The sequence below is a fragment of the Emys orbicularis genome, chromosome 2, assembly GCF_028017835.1.
Source record: "Emys orbicularis isolate rEmyOrb1 chromosome 2, rEmyOrb1.hap1, whole genome shotgun sequence".
Taxonomy (NCBI): Eukaryota; Metazoa; Chordata; order Testudines; family Emydidae; genus Emys; species Emys orbicularis.
Genome location: NC_088684.1, coordinates 59,669,980 through 59,685,741, shown reverse-complemented (window position 1 = coordinate 59,685,741; position 15,762 = coordinate 59,669,980). Strand labels below are relative to the sequence as shown.

At 44.4% G+C, this 15,762-nt stretch overlaps 1 protein-coding gene across 1 annotated transcript in view; it reads right to left on the bottom strand.

Annotated features, from left to right (window-relative positions):
- Positions 1-11,390: 11,390 nt before the first annotated feature.
- Positions 11,391-15,762, bottom strand: part of NCOA2 (nuclear receptor coactivator 2) — a 261,138-nt gene continuing 256,766 nt past the window's right edge. Inside the window, exons 22-23 of the mRNA XM_065397650.1 lie at positions 15,190-15,279; positions 11,391-11,473 (exon numbers count right to left, since the gene is read on the bottom strand). Of these exons, the coding sequence (XP_065253722.1) occupies positions 11,462-11,473; positions 15,190-15,279 (102 nt within the window). The 3' untranslated portion in view covers positions 11,391-11,461. The remainder of the gene's footprint in view (positions 11,474-15,189; positions 15,280-15,762) is intronic.

The window sequence follows — 15,762 nt, the reverse complement described above, 5'->3', positions numbered from 1 at the left end:
CCATGTATGTCACGGCTTGTTATTTAGTATTAGGTTATTTCAGACATAACGAATATGCAACGGCTCTTAACGGGGGAAATGACAGAGTCCCTGCCTCGAACGACCATCTACATCCTAGCCCGTCTGTTAACAGCACTTGATGGTAGCTAGGGAAGGAAACTTACCTTTAAGTCCCATCAGGGGAAGGGGCCGAACCCAGCAAAGGTAGCTAATGGGGACAGTCAGGAAAAGCACAGAGCCCGGCCAGCCCCCCGCGCTGACAGACAAAGCCCAGCGCGAACTGAGCTTAGACCTGCCTTGTCTGGATCTAACCCGAGGGTCAATGTAGCGGTGTTTCCCTCGCTAACCACACAACCCCGTTGGTAATTAACCCGAGGCTGGTTGGCTAGTCTTCCTTCGCGGGGAGCTGGCAGGGAGGGGAAACATTGCAATTGACAGGGACTCGACCCAGCGCCAGAAAACGGGCCGGCAACAAACAGCGGGGCGGGCTCTGAACCCGCTCCCTACAGGTGCAGCCCCCGGGCACTGGCTGGGGGCTTTGGCTGAAGGCTAGTGGCTTTTCTCCAGGCGCTGCTGCGGACTGAGCGATCCCGCCCAGGGGAACGTGGCTGGGTTTGGTCTAAACCCGCCTGGGCGGGGGTGGGTCACGTTGGCCCGCTTCGATCGCCCCCTCGGCTCCAGGCCAGGCCCAGCGGGGAAGGCGGCTGCTGCAGAGGCGTTTTCCCCTCGCGCACTTCGTTGGGTCCCGCTGAGCCCGGGCAGCTCAGTGGCAGGACATCACCGCCCCTTGCAGCCGCCTTGGGACCCCGTCCCAAGCAAGGCGCATGGCGGGAACTTGCCCCCTGGGGCTGCTCAAGCCGAGATGGGCGCGGCCCGAAGTCCCGCTCCAGTCCGGATTCGCACCCGGCCAGCACTTGCCCCAAAAGCTGGCGTGTGCCGGCTCCTCCAGCGGGACAGCACTTTGCCCGTTGTCATTCAGCGCTGATGTCAAGGGCAGGGGCCTGCGGGGTAGGAGGCTGCGGAGAAGAAGAGGCTAGAATTTAAGGCCAGGCTGTAAGGGGGTGATGGTTTTCTTATTCTCTCTCACTAACTGTACACAGAGCAGGAGCGGGATCTCAGAAAGGCTCCTGCCAGGAGAGAGATCTGCCTCAGGCATCAATATACCCCTCGGGCCATAGCCCTGCTTCTCTAGGGAGATCCCGATGAGGATTTACACCTATACATTCCTTAGGCAGCTTTAGCTAGCGCCGTGGCTAACAGCTTCCCCATCATATAATGGACGCACATGTAACATTGATGTAGAACATGAAAAGCAAAAATCTGTAGCTACTGCTGCTGAAGAAAAAATCAGCAACCCTGGAGTTAAGGCAGAGGAAATCAATTCCTAAGTAACACAAACACTAAAAATACTAGAAATCCAGAGTTAAAGATCTTGTACAATCTTTATAAATCACCACCTCTTTCATCAAGAGCATTTCCATCACACCTAAGACATCAAAACAGCCTTAGTTCTGACTCCAAGAAATGTAAATTCAGCTTTCCATCCTCTATCATTCAATAGTTTGTAGGCTTAGAGCACAGTTAGGCCATTTCTGAAGATTTCTACATTCTCAACGGTTATACTCTTTTAACATTTGGTGTTGATATATATATGTGTTCGCAAAGCAAGGTAGAATTTTACCAAAGGAGTGAGGGATTTATCAGAATCACAATATATGCCTGTTACTACACAAAAGTAATTGCTGAAACAGCAAGAAACATTTTAGAATGGTCTTCATAACAACAAGTCTGATTTCCGCCTGCTTCATGAACTTTAAAATCTGAAATAAAAAGTTATATTTCCATCTACATAACTACAAAATAGTGCATTAATCTGGAATAGGCACCATGTTAGAATAGTAGAGGAACAATATATCTGACATGGAAACTTCCTAATCAGATCTTAAAGTACAATATTATGAGAAATAGCAAACTATATATCCGTGGTTAGTGCTATTACTGAAAAAGTGCTTACTTTCTCATTTTTACTATATAATTATAAAATACATCAGTTGGAATATAAATATTGTACTTACATTTCAGTGTATAGTCTATAGAGCAGTATAAATAAGTCATCGTCTGTATGAAATTTTAATTTGTACCGACTTCGCTAGGGCTTTTTATGTAGCTTGTTGTAAAACTAGACATATCTAGATGAGTTGATGTACCCCCCGGAAGACCTCTGAGTACCCCCAGGGGTACACATACCCCTAATTGAGAACCACTGATCTAGACCATCAGAAAGATCTGGACAGGCCTAGTTAGGGTCAAGTTTCACCCCATGTTAGGACTTGTCTACACATAGTTTTTGTTCCCCGCTATCTACATTGCTTTAGAAACTAGGATTGTTCAAGCAGTTACAACCCCCTTGTGTAGGGTGACCATATTTCCCAAAGGGAAAATGGGACACCACACAGGGCTGGCCCAAGGCCCCTCCCTCCCCACATGAGGCTGGGGTTGCTGAAATCATTTCAACTACCATGGTATGCATATGATGTGGTTTCCTTTTAGAATAGACTAGGGGTGGGAAAGTTAATGCCTCATTTAGCAGGAGTCCTGCCCAGTGCTATGCCAATAACAAAGCATTGTTATTGGGCAAGAAAACAAGGTGCTGCCCAAGCCGGGATGTCTAGACTGGCCTTGGAGGGACGTTAGCCCAGCCCCCAGCAAGAGCCACTTTCACAGTTTCTCTTATTCACAAATCAAAGTGATCAGTTACCATGGCCTTGATTTGCTCAGCAATTGATCAGTGACTGTGTGCATCCAGATTCCAACGACCCAAGTTGCTCTTAGCCATAATACAGGGTTCAAGACCATTACAGGTAGACACTGCACATACCAAGTTCTGTCAGTGCCCATTTTGGAGGAGATAACGATTCATTTCCAGGGGAATCAACTGATACACACCACATGACCAAAGTGAGGCCCAAGTCAGAGTTAATGCTACCAAATTATCATTGGTAAGGCTACGATTTAGTCATGGAGGTCATGGCAGTCACGGATTCCGTGGCTCTACCAGACCTCCATGACTTCTACGGCTTTGGGCTGGCTGGAACCAGGACCCTGCAGCCCCAGCCCGACGGCCTCCCAGGCTTGGCGGGGGCTGCAGCAGGGGCCATGCACCCCCCTCATGGCTTCCCAGGGCCATGTTGGGGGCTGCAGTCAAGGCCATGCTCCTGTGCTGCAGCTGCAGCCAGCTCCAGAGCGGGGGCTATGTGCAGGGCCGGCACTTCCATTTAGGCGACCTAGGCAGTTGCCTAGGGCGCCAGGATTTGGGGGGGGGCAGCATTTTGCCGCTCTCGGCGGCAATTCGGCGGCGGGGGGGGGGTCCTTCCACGCTCCGGATCTTCGGCGACAATTCTGCGGCGGGTCCTTCACTCACTCTGGGACCCGCCGCCGAAGTGCCCTGAAGACCGGGAGCACGGAAGGACACCCCCCCCCCCCCCGCCGCAGAATTGCCGACGACGACCGGGAGCGCGGAAGGACCCCCGCCTAGGGCACCAAAAACACTGGCGCCGCTCCTGGCTGTGTGCCCTCCATGGCTGTGCCCCTATTGTGGCCGCTGGAGCCAGGGCTGTTCCCCCGCCATGGCAGAGGGCTTGGCCTGTGAGTCCCCCCCCTCCCCACATGGGATACCATTCCTCCCCCAACCTAGCCCTGCCCCCCCCCCCCCCCCCCCAGTTATTTTTAGTAAAGTCACTGACAGGTCACTGGCTCTGTGAATGTTTGTTTATTGTCCATGACTTTTACTAAAAATAACTGAGATAAAATCTTAGCCTTCATCATTGGTCCCCAGTGCTCAGGTATTGCAACACAAACAGAGGGCTTGGCTACAAGGGAACACTAAGACCATGTCTACATTACGGGCACTAATACAGAGGCACAGTTACGGCACTGCGGCTGTAGCACCATAGTGTAGACGTTTCCTACGAGGGAAGGGTTTTTTCCATCACTGTAGGCAATCTCTCTCTCCGAGTGGTGGCAGCCAGATAAACAGAAGAATTCTTCTGTTGACTAGCCGCATCCACACCAGAGGTTAGGTTGGCTTAACTACGGCATTCAGACATGTGAATTTTTCACACACCTGAGTGCCATACTTACATTGGCCTAACTTTTAAGTGTAGACCAGGCCTCAGGACAGTTAAGCTGTATTTACTACAGGCGTGAATGGAAAGTGCCTCAGTTAAAGTGCATTAAACCCCTGTGTGGACACAATCATTCAGAAGTTAAGTGACCTTGGTTCGTTTTATCATCATTCATGTGAATTAGACTGTCCATCCAGAGCTTTAATGTACTTTATAATTATATTTATTTGTACTATCTTAGCACTTTGGAGCCTCAGCCCCGGACCAGGACCCTATTGTTTTAGGTGCTGTACAAACACAGAATAAGAAACGGCCCATGGGCAAAAGGGCTTGAAATTTAAGTTTTAACTAATACACTTCAAATTCACACCTTTAGTTAATTCGGCTTCCTTAATTTTCCAAGAAGTAGTAATGACATCCACAGTTCAGAGGGCATGGCAGTACAGGGCTTTTCCTCTAAACGGGCTTGCAGCCATATCATGTTCCTTCAGTATAACAGTTTGGGGCTATTATTCAGAATTTTCATTATTATTCACAACATAAAAAAATCATAACTTCCTATAGAAACCAGCAAAAATAACAGGAGTACTTGTGGCACCTTAGAGACTAACAAATTTATTAGAGCATAAGCTTTCGTGGGCTACAACCCACTTCTTCGGATGCATAGAAACCAGGAGAGCAGAACTGACTAATGATTTCCTTGGAGCCACATGAAGGCATTCACAGAAGGTCGACAGGTATTCAGAGTACTGAGGCCTTTACACAGGCCGCGGTTTGTGTCTACAGTAAACATATTCAGACAGTTTAAAAAACCAACAACTCATCTCTGAAGAGACTAGAATGCCTATTATGTAAGTGTGTACTTAGGCCATTGCTTTAAAAGGGGCTCTATGCACAGTAACATTCCTTCTGGTATTATTCATTCAATGCCTCCATTTACTAGGTGCCACTGGCTTCCTCGCAAATGCTGATATAAGCAGGATTTGAGAGCAATCACCACCTTCCAGAGGATGCTCAGTCTCTTTCCAGAGAAGTCATTGGGAATTTTCCCGCTGAATTAAATGGAAACAGAATAGGGCCCTTAGACTCTGCTCCTGACAATACTTAAGCATGTGAGTAGACTTTATTTGTGTGTGTCTCCACTGTGTTCAGTTAGGCTACTTTGTGAGTAAAGTAGGCACATACTTAGCCTGGGACCCTAGACTATGTGCTGTTTGGTGCAGGAACTCATCTTATCTAAGGGCCCCCGGGGTCTTACAGCATTTGTTCATCAGAGCCCCATAGACTGAAGGTTACATTGTACAGTGTAATGTAGACTTATAGCACTACAAACATTACTTGAATTCAAAATAGTGCCAGTAACAGTACACAGTATCCAGTTGTAAAAGTTAAATATCTAAATAATTTGATTTTAAAATATTTGCCCAGTTGTGGTTTTTTTTAATTAAGCCAGGTTTTTATGTGCAAGTTCAAACATGCACCTCAGATTAGTATTTTTATAACAGCTAAATTGGTCTGCAAATATTTTCATATAAGCAATTCGAAAGCTTTTTCTTTTTAACTTTTGAGAGTTTGTCTCATGGGACCCAATCATACAAATTTTACTTAAGTAGTTTCTCTTTGTTCTAGTCACCTCATTGATTTCAGAAGACTAGAGCTGGTCAAAAATTTTCAATTAATTTTTTGTAGGAAAAAAATTGGCCTTTTTAGGAAGAAAAATGTTTCATAAATTACTTTAATTTAAAAAAAAAATTATGACTTTTTATTGAAAATGTTATCAGCACTATTTCTGAAATGGCTACTGAAATATGTCCTTTACCAAAAAACATTTTTTGCCTCTAGTGTGCAGATGCAGGACGGTCCAGACACAAGTTGTAGCTAATGTAGACCATTTTATTCAGAATGTTGTTCACAAAACATACACCCAGCTCAGTGACACACGCATTCCTTTGGCTCTTGCCTTTGGGTGGAGCTGGCTTCACAAGAATGATCATCACCCACCCACAACAGATACCCAACTATCCACTCCTGCCTTCTAGACTCCCTTCTTTTTGGGCTGCTCCCCTCTCTGTCCAGCAGGGAGCATATCAGGAATAATGCTACTTTGCACTTCTATACCACCTGCCATGTAGGAATCTCAGGCCTGGTCTACATCTAAAAATTAGATCAGCCTAGCTACATCACTCAAGGCTGTGAAAAATGTTGCACCAAGCACCGTAGTAGATTGTCCAAACTGTTGGTACAGACCACGGCTAGGTTGATGGAAGGATTCTTTCACCTATCTAGCTAAATTAACTGCACTGATGGAAAAGCCCCTTCCATTGATGTAGGAAGTATCTACAGTACAGCACTATGGTGGCATAGCTGCAGCACTGTAGCGGTGGCTCTGTAGCGTAGACATGGCCTCAGAGCACTTTACAAACATCAGTGAATTAAGTCTCCCAGTATCTCATAAGGCAGGGAAATATATATTGTTATTCCCATTTTATAGGTGGGGAAACTGAGACACAGAGGGTTTGTGACTACAGCACACACGACAGTTGTGACAGAGTTCAGAATAGATCCAATGGGAGCTGCGGGCGTGGACAGGGCGCAGACCCCCCCGGCTGCCCCTGACCCATGGGCACTGTGTGCTACTCACGCCCCCAAGTAAATCCCGCCCCCACAGCTTCCAGCCAATGGCAGCTGGAGTCAGTGCTTGTGGCAGGCGCAGCACGAGGAGTGGAGACCCCGCTGGCCGCCGCTGACCTTAGGAGCCAGAGGAACCTGCCAGGTGCTTCCCAGTGGGTGGGAACCATCCCCCAGGTAAGCGGCGGGGCTGCGGCTGAGGCCCTGTGCCCGTGGCTGGGCTGCGGACGGGAGCCGTGTGCTTGTGGCAGGGGCTGGGGCCCTGCACCCCCAACCCGCGGCTTGCAGCAGGGCTGGAGTGGGGGCTGTGAGCCCCCGACCCGTGGTGGGGATGTAGCCGGAGCTGGGGCCCTGCGCCCCCGACAGGGCTGCGGCAGGAGCCGGGGCCCTGCACCCCTGACCCGCGGCTTCCTCAGGCTTTGTATCCCCCTTCCCCCATGGCTCCAGTGAGGTGTGAGGGGGGTGAGCCTGTGGCTGCCCCCCAAGTGTCCCAATATTTTGTTCTTGTCATCTGGTCACCCTAAGTATGTCTTACCCCTTCCTGGAAGGCCCCTTCTATTGGTTAAAATTACATGCCATTCATCCTTGACCTCTGTTGAAACTGCCAAAAAGGGTGCCCAGTTACTGCCAACAGTGATGTGAAGAAATGTTGATAAGGAACTCATCTCAAATAGGCCACTTAAAAGCAATGATTTTCAGTCAAGCCCAACCTCGGCAGGATTCAAAACATTGTTCTAGGAAAGGATTTGAATCCCATTGTCAAGTATGAGCCATCTAGTCCCCTGGACCACTACTTTGAAAATTTAAAAATAAGATTCTTAGACTGAAAAAAAGCCACTATTGTCCTTTTAAAAATTACAGATTGATCGATCCTCTTGTGTCATTTCAAATTCAACACACAGATTTGAGTAAATGAAGACACAACAGAAACACGTTGAAATCTCTAAAGCCATGTAAAACCCGAAGGCATTAAAATTTATTAAATGATGCAATAACAACAGAATTCTTTATTTACAATAGCATTATTTAACATCAAATAAGCAAATAGCATCAGCAAAGCAATATTAACTTGCATAAATGTATTTAAAATTTCTCTGAATATATCTACCTTTGCATAAACTGCTCACACTAGAAATACAAACATCAATGCAGGTGAACAAGGTGATGTTCAGAGTCAACTCCGCTTTGAAAATAAATCACAACCTGAAACACTGTAAGCTTTCTCCTGAAGAACCATAGTTTATATATTGCTTAATTTTACCCTTGTATAATCTTTTCATATACACACATCTCAGATGCAACTTGATGAGGAACTGTACAAATAAAACCCACAACTGACAGAAAGGGGAAAAAAATTAAATGACAGTAAATGTTTGAAGAAATGTGTCCATCTCTATTCAGCAACATAAAGGTAAGTGATGATACACTTATTCCAAAATTGTACACAATTCACTATACAAATATAATACATCAGACAGCTAGGTAGGAATATACAAGACTTAAAAACCGATCTAAGGCATTATGCTAGATTTTAGCATTTTGAGGTTCTTGCACATAGCTTTACCTGTAGTAAGAAACTGAAAAGATTTTGTTTTAGTCTACAAAGAAACACCAGGGAGAAAATTCTAATTAAAATCAAAGCCACTACAGTAATTTTCTTTTGTGCAGAGAATACTTTTGCTCTTCGGCAGCATACTACCATACAAATACTAGAAAACTTGAAATTCACACCAACAATTAATGGCTTAAGTTGCATTTCAAAACTGATTGTGTATCTTTGGGTTTTGCAAGTGGAGCTGTGCCACCCATTTCACGTGTTAAGCCCATATGAACTCCATTTTAAAACATATATTAAAAAATGCATTGTATAAACTGCAAAAACATTGCTTTCAATTAATACAGGCCAAAAGGGATATTGGTATGGGACGAAATTTTAAACTTTGAGTACAAATTAATTCATTGTAGCAAAACAGCTCACTTCACTTTTTAAACTTACCACATTACATGAACACTTAAATGGGTCATATGACCAAGTTTATGTATGTATACTTTTCACATTATGTGCCTTTCACATTTAGTAATATAAGTAGAACACTGATTATTTGTTCTGTTTAACAAAATCCAAGCACTTTCTCCAACAAATTTACTGTGTACAGAATGAGAAATACTGATAATGAAGGGAATTGATTTGGCTATTTATTTTTGTTTCTACAGTGATCAATATGATCTGAAGATTCCTTCACTCACTTTTCTTTTTAATTAGCTAGTCAAAAACTCAAAACACCAGAACCTAATTCTGAGCCAAAGTAGTAGGTATAATCTCCTTCCTTTTAAAATGGCAATGGGCGATGAAGTATCATAATTACAAATCGAATAGAAAGGTTTGCAGATCTGTCATGAATAGGGACAAATTTAAACTACTCATTTTGTCCACCGTGAAAAAGATTAATCTATTGAAAGAAGTTAGGGTCAAGCATTGAAAAGGAATACAATACAAACAAAATTAGTTTAAAACCCATTTACATTTTGTGTTGTGTGAAGTTAAAGTCCCTCTAATTTACACAATTCTTATATAAATTTAAATCAGGTATATAATGTATGTTTAATAAAAATGTCATCATATCAACGAGACTATGGAGCTCAGGCTGACAGCTACTTTAAAGTTTTCCACCAGAGCTAAACACGATGGCTCAGTTGACTAAATATTTCCTTTTAGAATTTGACATACAAAATGGTGACTGCAGAAAAGTGCTGTTTCCCTGTGTGTTACGAGTCCCTCTGAGTGGGAAACAAATGGATTAGCAGATTTCCTTGATTTTCAGGAAAATCCTTCCATGGGAAACAACTCTTTTAAATCATCTTTAACATACTTTCTTCGGCTTTGTATAGAGATCAACGGATACTTTGTACATTTTAACCCCCACCATAAATAAACAATCAAATTACAGGGAAAGAAACCTTCCACTCCCAAAAGGCATGGCTGATGAGATATTATAAAATGCATTGCATTTTAAAGGACATCAAAAAATTTGAGTTCAGATAAGAAAGTGTGTGGATTGGGGGTTAGAGGAGAGAAATAGGTCAAAAACATCATCAATTTCTTGGTATTTCAAGTCCTCAGAAACTGATGCCAGTTTAGTAAAAGATTATTCCAACCACAGTGGGCAAGAAAAAAAGCCACCTTAACAGTGGCTTGTTTAGTAACAGTTTCTCTAAGATTCATTAAGAAAGAATATAAACATACAAAAAATCAAGAATTGGTTCCTACAGTGGCTGCATATAATATAGATTAGATAAATGACTTTATGAGCAGAATCACAAGTTGAAAAGTCTTAAGCCTACAAATTAGGTCTAATCAAGGCATTGTGATCCTTTACAAAACACTTTTTCAGGAGACACACACGGCTATGAAGATATCTAATTTAATACTGAAGTACCTCATTTGGAATCAACTCCACAACATGTATACCTCACAAAAAAATTATACAATTAAAACAGTTAAGTTCTCAACTTAAATTATTGCTTGTTTACATATAAAGTGGATTTTATGTACCTTACGAAACTTCCTCATAGTCCACACTGCTTTAAAAGAATTAAAAACGCATGATGGTAAATCTGTAGTGATATCTGCCATAAGTTTTAAACAAATCATTATTTTCCCAGCTAAGGGATGGGGAATGGAAATTAACATATTTTAAAGCAGGTGCCTTTAGCTCTTTTTGATATTATGCCCCAATTCTGCCACTACTATCACCAATAAATGCATTCTCATTGGAATTCATTGTTCAACAACTGGTTACGTACAGCCTAAACTGCAGGTAACACACCTGGGAAATGAAGGGCTTATCTGTTCTTTTATCCTATTAGAAGAGGAGGAGGAGGAGGAAAAGAGGGCCAGGAGAGGCAGGCAGGAATTTAATTCCATAAAAAGGTAATGCATTTATATTTTTGGATTCATGATTTGCACTATAATTTATTTTTATTTTTTTAAAACAACCACCAAAAAAGCCCCCAACGAAACAGCCCTCTCACAGGATGTTTTTAGCCAGTTTTATAACTTTAAACCCATTCAAAATTGATCTGTATAGTTTTCTACAAGGTCCAGCTTTTCTATCTTTTCCTAAATCAAACCAATTGATTAGCTGTTTATTCCCCATACATTGCCCACACCCCTCACTAGCGTCCAACCCACTAACGACCCCAAAATGCAGGCCTTAGTTCAAAACACTGATTTGCAGATGGAATTGAATCCTTTGCACCAGACTGAGTAGCCAGGGAAAACAAAAAGCAAGAAACCAAGGTCTAGAACTAAACAGGAACAGAACAAGAGCATGGTTGTTTTTCCTTAAATACATACATTTAAATACATTCAATCTGACATGGTTTATGAAAATTGCCTGTCAACATTTACTTCGCAGGAGAGATCTAAGTTGCACTAAGGTGAATGCAGTGAACAGACTGAGCAACTGTCTGTACGCTAGCTTCAGACTGTCAGAGAAGAGGCTGCTCTTCCAGCAACAACTGTTTTGACTCCACTCTGGAAGGCAGAGCTGAATCCTGTCTGCAGCGTTTAGCTGAGCTCGCTCCAGTGGAACTGGCTGGCAGGTCAGTTGGGTCAAAACCAATAGATGCAGGTCTTCAAACTGGTAAGTGTTTTGGGCTGGTGAGCCCAGGCAGCTGAAGAAAGGAGCAACCAGCAACCGTCAAGGTCAGCAATATTTCTGAAAAAAATAGGAAAAGGAAACAGACATCAATGAATTATCTCCAAGTGCTTCGTGGATAATGAGAAGACAGTCAAGAATACTAGGCATTGTACACATATGATGCATTTAAAAATACCAACCACCTGTACAGAACTCAGTCAAAATATACAAACTACAAGCCGGGTTCAAACACCATTGAAGGGACCAAATTTTTAAAACTGTTGAATGAGTGTTTATGTTTGCAATTATCTGTCTTGTGGCTTTAGGGCCCCACTTTAGCCCCTAAGCAGGCATATTATGTTAAACACTATTGGAACCAATGGGAGTTTTCACAGGCTTAAAGTTATGCAAAGGCTTAAGAGCTTTGCTGGACTGTGGCTAAATCTCTGTTCATGTGCGCGCGGACACACGCACACAGAGACAGATGGAAAATTAGGTGGCTAGCTTTGAAAAATCTGTCCCTACAGATTTGATTTAAGTTGACAAGGCAAGGCATTTCATGTGTGTGTGTTGATACTGAATGGTCTTTGATCTTTCAGGCATGTGCAGGCAGAACTGCCAGTGAAGTCAATGGGAGTTTGCCTGCACAAGAACTACAAGTTAGACCACATCCTTAAATCATTCGGATTTGTCTAAATAATGCAGGCCTCATGATCACTAGGATCACCCAATATTTGGAGACTGTGGATAATAAGGTTGTTTAATGAGAGAGTTTATCTCAAATCTGAAATGGTTGTAACCAGACCCTTTGTTCACAATTTAACCCTGGACGGTGGCTCAGGAAGTTGTCTGAGCAGACTTCCAGACTGTACATTGCTTTCTGGTGTCTAGCCTCCAACTCCAGCCTGACTCTTGCCTCCTAGTTCCAGCCTGGTAACTACCTCTGATCTCTGGTCTCTGACTCAAACCTAACTTTGACCCTGACTCTTGCTTATCAATCCCAGCTCTAGTGATACCCTGATCCTCAACTTGTGGACATCAGCCCAGCTGGGACTGCTAGATCAGACCGCCTATGTCCCGGTACTTTACAGCCAGGGCCCTAGGTTTGTGTCTGTTCATCAATCCAGCCCTGCCTGTGGGTATAGCTGAACCTCTCTGAGGGGGAGTCAAGCCTGAGGAGCCCAGTGGAATCCAACAGAGCACAGGTGATCAAACTGTGAACATACATATAATCTATTAAGTGACAACATCACACACACTCTCCCCATTTGAGCCCTGGCTATTAGGAGTTAACTACGCTTTGGTGGTTATTCTTACTACACGGTGACAGTGTACACTGCAACAGTATTAGCACATTATGGATGCAAAATGACAAACAAAAGTAAAAATTCATAAGGAATCATGTCACTACACTTTTGGTGTAGCCACTTTGCTAAGTGAGAATTTAAAAAATATTGCAAAAAGTACCCAGCCCACATTGGGCCAAATTTATTCTAGTAACTCCAAAGGACTTTTGCAGAGGATGAATTTGTTTCACTGTGACATAATAAAGATTAAGCCATGTGAGTAGGAAAAATATATATACAAAAGGAGAAAAATTATGGATATATATAGCGGTCCAACATCTTGAGAGATTAAAAGAGACGTGACAAAGTCGGTCCATCAGCGGTGCTTAGCAATGGTATAGGAAGAGAGCCCCATGCACAAGCGGCAAACCTTCCCACAGTGGCTATAGGTCCACTCGCCAATATGATGCTATAGCGAGGAGGTGTGGCTTCCCTCAGACACGGAGGGAACGCCGCAAGCCAGCTGGTGGGCAGAGCCAGGAGGGCCCCGCTCCACACATGTGAGGGGCAGAACAGGAAGGGGAAGTATAAAAGGCCAACCCAGCAGCTCAGTTGGGGGGGAGCTGCCAAAGGAGACGCACTTCTTCCCTGCTGCTGGAGTGGGACGCCAAGGAGAACCATTGCTGCCCCGGAGACCAGCCTGAGCTTCCAAGAGCCCTGCCACTCCCAACGCTGAGGAGCTGCTGCCGCTACATGTGGTGTATCTCGGGAAGACTGAGGATGATCCCTGGACACAGGTACACCCAATGGGGAGAGTAGGAAGCAGCCCAGGGAAACCAGGCAACAGTCTGGTTGACAGCTGGCCTCAGCTGTGTTGCGGGTGGATCCCCGCTGACCCAGTGGCGGACCACTCCACCACTGTTAGGGCCCTGGGCTGGGACATGGTGGAGTTGGGCGGGCCCGCGTCCCCCCTGCTACCCCATCCTGGGGTGGCAGTACTCCCCCTCCTTAGGCCAGGAGGGCCTGCGCTCCTCAGGAGTCCGTACCTGAGCTCCATAGACTGTGCGTGGCGTTCCCCCCTACCGGAGCTCCATAGACTCTGCGTGGCGCTCCCTCTACCTGAGCTCCATAGACTGGGCTGGTGCTACAGCTCTGTCTGACTCAGTCAAAATGTGGGCAGGAAAAACTAAGGCAGAAGAAGCTGTGGATCTCGGTTATAATCTCTGCCTTTTTGTTTGAGCAGACAGGGATGCCCATGACCACCTTTAAGGCTGCTTTCAACAGCTATGACGTTTGTGTGATGTGGTGCATGGTTTCAAGACTGGAGACTCTGTGCAGGCAACTCTATAGCAAGCGCAAACATCTAAAGGAATGAATAATATTTAATGCACTTTATTTCAGTGAGGTAGGTCTGTGTAAAGTCTAACAAGTCAATTCTTCTAAGAGTGAGGGTATAGGACAGAGATCGGCAACCTTTGGCACGCGGCTTGCCAGGGTAAGCCGGTTTGTTTACCTGCTGCGTCAGCAGGTTCAGCAGATCACGGCTCCTACTGGCTGCCGTTCACCGCTCCAGGCCAATGGGGGCTGCAAGAAGGGCGGCCAGCACATCCCTCGGCCCGCGCTGCTTCCAGCAGCTCCCATTGGCCTGAAGCAGCGAACCGCGGCCAGTGGGAGCCCTGATCGGCGGAACCTGCGGACGCGGCAGGTAAACAAACCAGCCAGGCCCGCCAGGGTGCTTACCCTGGGGAGCCGCATGCCAAAGGTTGCCGATCCCTGGTATAGGAAATGTGGCGGCTTTGATGAGATAAAAAGAACACTAGAGGTAAGATATGGTAATTAACACAGCAGCCACTAGATGGTGCTTTGGGATCATACTACAGAAGAACAATCCCTGCTTAATATATGGTATTCTGACTGCATATTGAAAGTTTGAGGGTATCAATATAGTTTTCATATGGTTTTAAATCCAAGTACATTTAATCATTTCTGATTTAAAGTCTCCTGGGCAAGGACATTTCTACTGATACTGACCATTTTTTTATATTTGTGTGGGTTTCCACTGATTTGATATTTGGATCACACAGAGAAAATATTATACCTTGTCTCCAATCACACCAGGTCCCAGAATATCATGTTTGTTGTAACAAGATTTCTTTGAAGCCGAGGAAGGTTATTTTCTATGAAGAACCTTCCAGTGAGGGGACACTTACAAAACCCACCTCATTTACTTGGCTACTGTCCAAGAAGACTACAGTAGCTTCTCTTCACTACTACTACTGCCTGGAATGCAAATCCGTTTTGTCCCAAGTAAGTGCTAAGTACTTCATCAACTGGAAATTTGTGCTTAGTCAGCTCAGTACCATCACTCTCCTTGAAGCAAGTACTGTCTATAAGGTAACAACTTAAATAATACTTGAAATTGTTGCCCTAAGTACAACGCAATGAAAAGAGGAGTAACACTTAAACAACATATTGTGTGTGTGTGTGTGTGTGTGTGATATTTCTTACCCGAGATGCATCTCCCTCCTGCTTTATCATATCCATTCCAGGCAGCTGGTTTGGAAAAAGATTGCCTCCCCTCATAGCAGGATCATTAACCTAGTTAAAATGAGATATTGAAGCAGATTAGTTCAAAAGTATGTCAGGGAATTTGAAGGGAATGTAAAAAGAGAACATTAGAAACTAATAAGCCATGTTCCAAATGTACATCATCTCCCGCCTCTGAAGAGAAGCTAGGGTCAGAGAAGTGCCTATGTAAAAACGACACCTTTCTTACTCAGAGTGTGTGTGCGCGTGTGCGTGTATCTGAGTCATATTATCTTACTTGACTGACGGAAAAAAAAAAAAAAGTCTTTCCTGGTATTGTCATCTTGTACGTTTTCTTAACCTGCTCTATTTATTAAGTTGGTATCATTCTAAGAGGAGCTGCCTGCTGGGAAGGGCTTGAAGCTATAAGCTACCTGCTATCTTCCGAATTTCAGTGACAGAGGCAGTTGTTACTGCTGCACCTACACATCACAACTCAGCTTTCGGAAGGAAGTACAAAGAGAAATCATGGGTGCTGCATCCCATTAACATTGA